Raw genomic sequence first — 11,383 nt, forward strand, 5'->3', positions numbered from 1 at the left:
TGCCATTCTGAAAAAGAACTTTTTATCCCAACTCTCTGCCTTCTGTTAGACAGCCAATCCTTAATCCATCCCAGCAGCTCACCTCGAACACCATGGGCCCTCACCTTGCTCAGCCGCCTCCCGTGTGGCACCTTATCAAAGGCCTTTTGAAAGTCTAGATAGACCCCATCCACTGGGTTTCCCTGGTCTAACCTACTTGTTACCTCTTCAAAAAATTCCAACAGGTTTGTCAGGCATGACCTCCCTTTACTAAATCCATGTTGACTTGTTCTAATCAGACTCTGTTCTTCCAAGAATTTAGAAACCTCATCCTTCATGATGGATTCTAGAATTTTACCAACAACCGAGGTTAAGCTGATTGGCCTATAATTTTCCATCTTTTGCCTTGATCCTTTCTTGAACAAGGGGGTTACAACAGCCATCTTCCAATCATCCGGTACCTTTCCTGACTCCAGTGACTCTTGAAAGATCTCAACCAATGCCTCTGCTATTTCCTCCGCCACCTCTCTCAGAACTCTAGGGTGTATCCCATCGGGGCCAGGAGATTTATCACTTTTAAGACTTTTTAACTTTTCTAGCACTGTCTCTTTCGTAATGGCAACCATACTCAACTCAGCCCCGTGACACCCTTTAATTTTTGGGATATTACTCATGTCTTCCACTGTGAATACTGACGCAAAGTACTTGTTAAGTTCTCCTGCTATTTCCTTATCTCCCATCACTCGGCTTCCTGCATCAGTTTGAAGTGGCCCAATGTCTACTTTTGCCTGTCGTTTGTTTCTTATGTACTGAAAGAAACTTTTACTATTATTTCTAATATTATTGGCTAGCCTACCTTCATATTTGATCCTCTCATTTCTTATTACACTCTTTGTTATCCTCTGTTTGCTTTTGTATCCTTCCCAATCTTCTGATTTCCCACTGTTCTTAGCCATTTTATAGGATCTCTCTTTTTCTTTAATACATTTCCTGGCTTCCTTTGTCAGCCAAGGTTGTCTAATCCCTCCCCGGTTAATCTTTCTTTTCTTGGGAATGAACCTCTGTACAGTGTCCTCAATTATACCTACACACTCCTGCCATTTTTGCTCTACTGTCTTCCCGGTTAGCCTCTGCTTCCAGTCTATTTTGGTCAGTTCCTCTCTCATGCCCTCATAATTACCTTTATTCAACTGTAACACCATTACATCCGATTTTGCCTTCTCCCTTTCAAACTCCAGACTGAACTCTATCATATTACGGTCGCTACTTCCTAAGGGTCCCCTTACTTTAAGATCTTTTATAGAGTCTGGTTCATTGCAAAGCACTAGGTCCAGACCTCTACACCGTTGAAGCCAGGCGCCAACTCGAAAACATCTCCTCTTACCGCCCCATCGACCATGACCTCACCCTCCATCACCAAACCCCTTACTTTAAGATCTTTTATAGAGTCTGGTTCATTGCAAAGCACTAGGTCCAGACCTCTACACCGTTGAAGCCAGGCGCCAACTCGAAAACATCTCCTCTTACCGCCCCATCGACCATGACCGCACCCTCCCATCACCAAACCATCATCTCCCAGACCATACACAACCTCATTGCCTCAGGGGATCTCCCACCCACAGCTTCCGACCTCATTGTTTGGGAACCCCAAACCACCCGATTCTACCTCCTACCCAAGATCTACAAGCCTGACTACCCCGGCCGATCTATCATCTCAGCCTGCTCCTGCCCCATCAAACCCATCTCCAACAACCTCGATACTGTCCTATCCTCCCTGGTCCAGGAACCCCCCACATACGTTTGGGACACCACCCACACCTTCCACGTCCTCCAAGACTGGTTTCCCCGGCCCCCAATGCCTCACCTTCACCATGGACATCCTGTCCCTCTACACCTCCATCTGCCATGACCAGGGCCTCCAAGCCCTCCATTTCTTCCTCTCAAGACGTCCCCAACAGTACCTTTCCACTGACACTCTCATTCGTTTGGCTGAACTGTCCTCACCCTCAACAATTTCTCCTTCCAGTCTTCCTATTTCCTCCAGATGAAAGGAGTAGCCAAGGGGACCCATGTGGGACCCAGCTATGCCTGTCTCTTTGTCGGTTACGTAGAACAGTCCATCTTCAGGAGTTACACCGGCACCACTCACCACCTCTTCCTCCGCTACATTGATGACTGCATCGGCGCCACCTCGTGCTCCCACCAGGAGGTCGAACAGTTCATCAATTTCACAAACACATTCCACCCTGACCTTAAATTCACCTGGATCATCTGACACCTCCCTCCCCTTTCTAGACCTCTCCATTTCCATCCACGAGGACCGACATTCCTGATGAAGGGACCTGGTTTGAAACGTCGATTTTCCTGCTCCTTGGATACTGCCTGATCTGTTCTTTTCCAGCAACACATTCTCGACTCTGATTTCCAGCATCTGCAGACCTCACTTTCTCCCAGCCCTTGTAAGTGGCTTCTGGTTTGGTTTTCATATAAGCCATTTCTCCGTGTAGCATGGGTGCCCTCTACAGGCAAATAATTTAATAATATGCGTTAGAGAACTATTTCATACATTTTTGCTAAACAAGAAAATCGACGTTTCGGGCAAAAGCCTTCATCATGAATAGAGCTCTATTCCTGATGAAGGGCTTTTGCCCGAGACGTCGATTTTCCTGCTCCTCGGATGCTGCCTGAACTGCTGTGCTTTTCCAGCACCACTCTAATCTAGACTCTGGTTTCCAGCATCTGCAGTCCTTGTTTTTACCCATTTTTGTTAAACAGCACTTTATACATAATAAAATGGCCCAAGGAGGGTTTAAAAGGAAATCTGACATTGATCCGAATAAGATGTTCAGGTTGATCTCCTAAAGCTTCGTCAAGGAGATTATTTTCTGTTTTAAAGTAGGAAAGGGATGTACAGAAATGGTGAGGTTTGTGGAAGGAGTTCTAAAAGTTAGGACTCAGACAGCAAAAGGCACAGTAGTGAACTGATTAGAATTGGTGGTGCTCCAGAAGCTAAAATTAGAAAATCAGAGATATCTTTGGAAGATTTTCTGTCTGAACAGATTAAGGAGAGACAGAGTGGCAAGGCAGTAAGCTGAGTGGTTGTGAGCTGCCTTCTTGAATTACTGGAGTCTAAGTATCCTCGCAGTATCCTTGAGCTAACCTTCCTGGAGTAGACAAGTCTCACTTTTTTATTCACTTGTGGGCATTGTTGGCTGGTCAGCATTTACTACCCATCACTAGTTGCCCTTGAGAAAGATGGTGGTGAGCAGCCTTCTTGAGCCACTGCAGTCAATGTGCCGTAAGTAGAGCCACAAAACCTTTAGGGAGGGAATTCCAGGATTTTCACCCAGCAAAACTGAAGGAACAACAATATATTTCCAAGTCAGGATGGTGAATGGCTTGGAAGGGGATTGCAGGGGGTGGTGTTCCCATGTCTTCTGTAAAATATATGGGGCCTTCTAGGAAGGGTAATAATGTGTTTGGATAGAGCTATGTAAGAATCTTTAGTGAATTTCTGCAGAGCATCTTGTAGATGCTATGCATGGCTACTATCAATGATGGAGGATGCCTGTGGTTTTTATCTATTTTATTTTTTCACAGGATCTGGTAATGAGGAAGTTACAATGTTCTTTACTTCTCTTTCTGTGCACATTGGGACCTTTTGAGTCAAAAATCCCACTACCAAAGGACTTACTGCAACAGCAACTGAAAGCCTGTATTCTTTCAATGCACACATGTGGATTCCCCCATTCCATGCAAGAAAGCCTAGACAAGATCTTTGTCCTTTCCAGACAGGACTAATAGGCCTGCCCCCAACCCACTTAACTGCCGCCCTCTCCCAATTGTCTTACTTCCCCTCCATTTTAGCATAGGTATGCAAATCCTCATTCACTTTCCCTCCCTATTAACATCGGGATGTGAATTCCCCCTCATTTCCCTCCCCTCCATATTAGCATAGGTATGTGAGTACCCCATTTTTAGCAGGCAAAACCTTTCTGCTTTAATTTCTTTCCATCAATACATATCATGGAAGATACGATCATTGGTTTCTAAAGTCCATTCACACATTATCACAGGACATCAACATTCATCGGGTTTTGTAAATTCATAATTACCTACTTTAAATTATGTGATGACAATCATCCATGTAACTGATCAGTTTTTCAATTTCTATAAAATATACTGTCTCTGGGTGTAAGGCAGAGACTTGTGAGGAAGATGCTTTGAATCTCTAGCCAGCTGTCTAATAATAAAGCTACTGCTGTTATACAGAAAACTTGTGTTGTCCAGATTTGCAGAACAAAGCAGACATCAACAGTTAGGCCAGCATTTATTACCCATCCCCAATTGCACAGGGCAGTTGAGGTTCAAGCACATTGCTGTGGGTCTGGAGTCACATGTAGACCAGCAGTTTCCTTCCCAAAAGGGTATCTGTGAACCAGATGGGAATTTTCCCGACAACTGGCAACAATTGCATGGTCATCAGACATTTGATTCCAGATTTTTATTGAAATTAAATTCCATAAGCTGCACAGCAGGATTCGAAACCTGATCTTCAGAATATTACCTGAGTCTCTCAATCAATAATCTCACAATAATACTGCTGCACCATCACTTCCCCCAATAGGGTACTAGCAGTTTGGAACTCCCTTAAAATGGCAGTTGATGCTAGATCAATTGTTAGTCTAAAATCGGAGATAAATAAATTTTGTAGTCATAGGTATCAAGTGATAAGGCAGCACTGCAGAGCTTAGATCTGAACCATTGAATGCAGGGTCACTTAGTTCAGTCTATGAGTTACTGCTTATTCTGTTTGGCCCACACCCCACAGATGCCTAGTCTTGAATTGTTAGATCTGTTTATCACCATGAAAAATGGTGACTGATGACACACAAGATAGAGCGTAGTCTCAATGTGAAGGTGGGACTTCGTCTCCACAAGGATGGTCCAGTGATCACTCATAGCAATATTGGCATAGATTCATTTTTGCAGGCAGATTACTGAGGATGAGGTCGTATATGATTCTCCCTCATTATACACTAATAGAATTATACAGCACAGATTCAATCAGGTCGATCAGTAGCGTTGCTGCCAAGCTAATCTGGGTGGGTATTTCTGTATCCATCACCAAAAGTACATTCTACAACCCTGCTACCCTCAATGCTTAATAGGAGCGTGGAGGAGTATGGATTCATCAGTCAGAGTCAGAGAATTATACAGTAGAGAAACAGACCAGCAGAAATGGTCCAACTCATCCATGCTAACTAGATATCCTAAACTAATCCCATTTGTCATTCCTCAGCCCATCGAATTAAGCTCCCATTCTACTCAAACATAACTGTCTTCTCTGTCCACTATGTCGCCAATTTTAGTGTCATTTGCAAACTTACAAACCATACCTATACAATAATATCCAATTTTAAAAATAATATGTGGCACTGATGCTCTTGGTCTCACAGTCAACAGAGTACACTATGTGATGATCACCAGGAGATAGCCTTGCCCATGTTTAACCTGACATCAAGAGATTTCATAGTGTTCACTGTCAATGTTGAAGACACCAGAGCAACTTCCTACCTGCTGCATACCAACACTTCTGCTTGACCTATACTATTGATTGGCCAGGACATATCAAGGAATAGTGAGTGTCGTTTGGGACATTATCTCGCTTTGTCTCGCTAACACTCTACTGACAAACAGTTACTCTCTCAGGTCTACACCATTTCTTTGCTAGGGAGGTGCTCACATCCCACATGCCATTGATGGCTTATACACATTAGTTGTTATAAGTCAGTTTCCAAAACACTACTGATTCTTTACCAGCTGGCTAGGGAGATGAAATATACAAATTTTAGGGAACTTTTTCTTGCTTCTTCCTCCTACTACAAGGAAGCAGTTTGACCCTGAGAAGTACTGATCACGTTGCTTTTGCCTGCTGAGTGCCACTTTGGTTTACTTACACTGAAAACTAACTACTACTCCCTCTCACAGTAGGGTTCATCCAACTTTTGGATTAGATCACCCTATATTGGTCCTTACTTTTACCAAGCTCACACTTGGGAATCTAAGTTGTGATCAAGAAGTCTCAATAGCCAAACCCCAATAAATTTGCAATTGGCAGGTCAAGCTCGGTGAGGGTATCCATCAGTTGCTGAATTATGAAGACTGATTCTGGTGGCCTGTGCAGTTTATACAAATCTAAAATCCAACGGTTGTGAAGGTAAATAAGCACCACGTTATGGAGTATTAAGCTCAAAAAGACGACATCCTGCAAATTGTGTTTAGCTAACTTCCTTTAGTTTCATTTTAAAAGGTAATAGATCGGTTCATGAGGGCAATACTGTTGGAAATTTGTATTGTGAACTATGAGGATAATACAGAGCAGTTGATAAAATGAACAGATGTGTGGCTGTTGAAATTTAGTGCAGTGAATTACGAAGTAATTAATTTTGGTAGAAAGATTATGCACAGGCAACATAAAACAAATGGTACAATTCCAACTTGAATCAACACCGTTCATGAAACCCTGGTCATATGTGCTAACATCAGCTCAGTAGCTCAATCCATTGTCCTGTAAAGTGCACAGGATAGTTTCCTGTGTAAAGATGCAATGTCAATGCAAGTTCTTATAGGATAATCACTAACTTTCACAAATTATAAGATAATGGAATACTGTCTAATCAATCACATTAAAATTACCAGTGAACAAAGTAGATTTGATTTCAACAGTTTCTAAGAGACCACAGCCAGATAAAACCAGTATTCACACTTAAAACCTTTTTCCACTCCCAAAAGGGTGGAATGTCATATTACAGGAGTAGCTGTTCATTGGAACAGAAGTTCAAATCTCCAACAGGGCAGTTTGAAAAAAAATCTAGTATCAGTAAAGTATCTTTGAAGCTGTTAGACGGTCAGAAAATATATCTATACACTTTGGTACCGTGTGTAATTTCAGTCGAATACGAATATAGATGATTCTCAACTCAAAATGGTCTCTCAAAATCAAATATTGTACCAAACAGCTACCAATAGTTCAAGATCTACCATTATCTTCTAAGGATATATTATTTATGGTCCAAGTACTCAATGGCAGAGATAGAATGCTTCAGAGCTAGCTTCAGCAAACATCCAGATCAAAACGATGACAGACTTGGAGGGCAACACAGACAATGGTATTCTATGCTTCAGTGCCTTTGCCCATTAAGTGGGCTTGAGGAATGAACAACATTTTGATCAGTTGTTGATTGCATGCCATATTTCCCCACATTCTGTCAAGATAACCCTTCAAAAGAGTACTTTCACTGGCTGTTGGGCACTTCTGAGAAATCCCAAGTCACAAAAGGGGCTGTGTAGATGAACACGTTTGAGACTTTTTTTTTCAAAGGACACACAAAGGGACAATGCTGCTCCACAAATACTCTCACTTTCACTCATTACACCATTCAGCATTGAAGGGCAAGTTTCTTTAGAGTCATTACAGGCCGATCTACACTGTGACAAGATTTTAGACAGAACACAAGAGACCGAAGACACTGATTACCGCTGCCTGGGATAGGTCACAAACCCCCCACAATAAATCTTAGACGTTTCCCCTAAATAGAGGCAGCCAACTGCTTGCCCACTGCCTTGTTCTATTTTATTCGACCAATATCAGAACAATTTAGAGTGGAGGGTATAAAAATACAATTGCTTTGACTCTAACTTGTCGAAGGTTTGCTGTGTGAAACTTTAAAAATAAATAGAATAAAGGAACTGAACAATGCAAACAGTTTCTGCTCTTCCTCCCAAAAAATGTAACCAGCATCTACAAGGATGTGTGCAGTGTTGGTTAAGTAGACATGTCACTTTGTTGGGATCAATTCTCTTCTGAAAACACTGTTGCTAAAGTTTGATTAGGCTTAATCTCCAGGTGGGAATCAGTAATACCTCAGAGAGGCCTAGCAATACCAATACAGCTTGGCACTGACAAGAGATGACATCTGTAAAGTGGGATGTCCACCAGCCAGATGTTAGAAAGAAAACTCCATTGCCATTCTTGGATCAGCACTATTTTGAAGAGCAGAAGAAATTGACAGCAGTGATAGTTTGAACTCATCTACCATCACTGGAATTACAGATTCTGATACATTGAAGCTTAACCTCACCTGAACCATGTCCTTGGAGTCACTGAGGGACAATGTGCAGTAGCTGCACTGGTTCATTCTCTAGCTCACTGCTCATTACTTTAGTGCAAATGGGCTAGAAACACAAGACAGCCCTCTTTAAAGGTCATCCCAGCAGATTACAATCTGGACCTACACAGCCCATTGGAAAATCAAGAGATACTGGCCAAAGTCCACTTCTGCCCAACAGAAAGTGCACAGCTCATGACATCAAACAGTCCAGTCAACAAATTCCTCTAACTCCCTACTCAAAGTGAGCACAACTCCAAAAGGTTGATTGTTCTGTGGTATCTGGCACAAGGCAACAATCTCAACTGAAAGGCCAAAACTGGTTCGTTGTCCCCTCTGTTACAGCTCCCCTGAATGATACCAACTATTTCTGCCCCCACGTTCTATAATGGATATTAACAAAGGATAAGTAGTTGTTGACAAAACTTCATGTGCAAGGAATAAACAGTATGTGTCACAGCAGTAGGAAGGTTGCACTGTATTTTCTCAAGATAGTCTGTATTTGAACATCTATATTTTCCAAGAATGCATCCTTGCTATCCCTTCCAGCCAGTCCTCTAACTATATTGGAAACATGAAAACCCCTTTGCCCACCCACAAACTCCAATCCCTAGGCACCAAATCCATCATTTTTCAGTAGAGACAGTCTAAGGTTGGACCAGACCAGTTGAAGTTGTGGCATCACACCTGACCCTTCCACAAAGCTGAAGGCATTGTATAAATGCAAGTTGCCGCGGCCGAACGAATTTAGAAAATGTGAAGTGCTCCTCCAATCCAAAGGAGAATCAGTGTTGAAGAGGGTGCAATCACAACAAAGATATTTCCACAAAGTGTTTTTTTTCTCCCCTTTTCTTTGCAAGCATTATCTCAGCAATACAACATAATGCAAAGAAGCACACATGTTCTTATTTAATTTTTTTCTTCTTCCCCAAGGAATCATGAAGCTTGGACACTTCCACCTCAAACAAATCCATAACCAGGGTACCAGATTCATCAAAGAAGTACTCGAGAGACTTGGTGAACTCCCTCTCCCGCTCCTGGTTGGTTCGCCCATCAATGAAAGTCATCTTCAAGGTGTACTGATCATCAAACCTAAAACAGCAGAAATTAATAATATGCAAAATAAAAGTGAGAAAATAATTCAAAATCAGTTAGTACTTTGCAATTATCCCCACAAACAACTTTCAGTAAAGACTGTTGGTGCAGGGGCATGTGGTTAATCTTTCAATGGTTGGCCAGACAAATCAGCTCCGAAACCCCTAATCTCTATAAATAAGCTACGAGCTGCTTGTTAAAATATTGGTGGTAGTGACCAACCATAGCGGCACAGCCAACGCCCAGCAATATGAAAGATTCTGGTGCATTTGCTGAACCCTTCAGCCTCAAAGAACAAGTCTATTCAGTCAAACAGGGCTACCTCCAACTGCTCAGTATCATTGCATTCAACCAAAATTATCAACTGAAATAATTAAATAGTTTGAGATTAAAATGAACTTGTTAAAAAGAGAAAATCAATTCAATACCTCCGCAGAGATGATGAGAGTTGCCAGATGTCACCGGGATCCAATCCAGCTGGGTCTTTCTGTATGGCAATTAAAAATATGCTTCTCTCTTTGTAAGAGGTATAAAACGTAAGAATCCCCATCATAACAAAATAGGTATAGATATGTTAAAGAAAACCAGAGACTTTAGCACCACTTGCATGTGTATAATTAGAAAAGTCACTTTCTTATTGAATGTCCGAACACGCTGGAGAAGCTGAATAATCTACTCAAATAAGATATGAAATACTTGCTGAACAGGATCAAAGCCAATCCTCTCTCAATGCCATATTCCTGTTTTCTCCACATTTCCATGTTTGTGCTTAAAGTCTAAAAACGTATGGTTCTTTCTTGAAAATATTCAGTAATTTGGCCTTCAACATTGAGGTCCAGAATTCCACATGCACAATACTCGAGTGAAGAAATTTATTATCTCAGGCCGACGCTATCTACCTCATATCTAGGGCTTTGCCGCCTAGTTCTAGACTCCCAACCAAGGAATACATCCTCTCTGCACTTAGTCTGTTCAGCATTGGTAGAATGTCATATGTTTCAATTAGATCCCCTCTCATCCTTCTAGAATCTTGTGAATTCAATTCCTGATGAAGGGCTTTTGGCCGAAACGCTGATTTTCTTGCTCCTCGGATTCTGCCTGACTTCCTGCGCTTTTCCAGCACCACTCTAATCTTGACTTTGATCTCGAGCTCTAGTGAATACAACGAGGAGAAAGTGAGGACTGCAGATGCTGGAGATCAGAGCTGAAAAATGTGTTGCTCGAAAAGCGCAGGTCAGGCAGCATCCAAGGAGCAGGCGAATCGACGTTTCGGGCAAGCTCTTCTTCAGGGATGAGGAAGGTGTGTCAAGCAAGTCCCTCCTCTCTACCTTTTATTTTAGCACGCTTGGCACACCTTCCTGAAGAAGGGCTTATGCCCGAAACATTGATTCTCCTGCTCCTTGGAAGCTGCCTGACCTGCTGCACTTTTCCAGCAACACATTTTTCAGCTCCAGTGAATACAAGCCAGTCAATCAAAATCTCTCCTCAAAGGACAGCCCTGCCACCCCAGTATCAACCGAGTGAACCCCTGCTGCACACTCCATCGAATACCAAGTATATCCTTTCTTGGGTAGGGATATCAAAACTTCTCACAACACTCAGTGTGGTCTCACTGAGGCCTTAACATCTCTGCCCTTCAACTCAATTCCTCTTGCAAAATACAATTTGCTGCATTTGTTTGTCTGCTTTCATTGACTGGTATTTAAGGATATCTAAATCCCTATAATACTATTTAAATAATACCCTTCCTTTCTGTTTTCCACATCAAAATGCTTAAGTTCATAATTAGCTTTGAACTGCATCTGCACGGTTTACCCACTCAACTTGTTTAAATCACATTGAAGCCTCCTTCTGTCAACATTACCCAATTTTATGTTATCAGCAAACTTGGAAATGTTGCATCTGATTACCTCATCCAAGTTATTTATACCTCATCCAAGTTCTTCAAGGACCGCAATTTCCCCCCCCGACGTGGTCGACGATGCCCTCCACCGCATCTCTTCCACTTCCCGCTCCTCCGCCCTTGAACCCCGCCCCTCCAACCGCCACCAGGACAGAACCCCACTGGTGCTCACCTACCACCCCACTAACCTCCATGTACAGCGCATCATCCGCCGCCACTTCCGCCACCCCCAAAC

General features: G+C 42.4%; 1 protein-coding gene across 2 annotated transcripts in view; it reads right to left on the reverse strand.

Moving 5' to 3' along the window:
* Positions 1 to 6,317: 6,317 nt before the first annotated feature.
* spcs2 (signal peptidase complex subunit 2) overlaps positions 6,318 to 11,383 on the reverse strand; it is a 14,583-nt gene continuing 9,517 nt past the window's right edge. For both annotated transcript variants that reach the window (XM_043692542.1, XM_043692543.1), the window contains exons 4-5: positions 9,674 to 9,808; positions 6,318 to 9,242 (exon numbers count right to left, since the gene is read on the reverse strand). In XM_043692542.1, coding sequence (XP_043548477.1) covers positions 9,056 to 9,242; positions 9,674 to 9,808 — 322 coding nt within the window. In that variant the 3' untranslated portion in view covers positions 6,318 to 9,055. The remainder of the gene's footprint in view (positions 9,243 to 9,673; positions 9,809 to 11,383) is intronic.

Source organism: Chiloscyllium plagiosum, chromosome 6 (assembly GCF_004010195.1).
Source record: "Chiloscyllium plagiosum isolate BGI_BamShark_2017 chromosome 6, ASM401019v2, whole genome shotgun sequence".
Lineage (NCBI taxonomy): Eukaryota > Metazoa > Chordata > Chondrichthyes > Orectolobiformes > Hemiscylliidae > Chiloscyllium > Chiloscyllium plagiosum.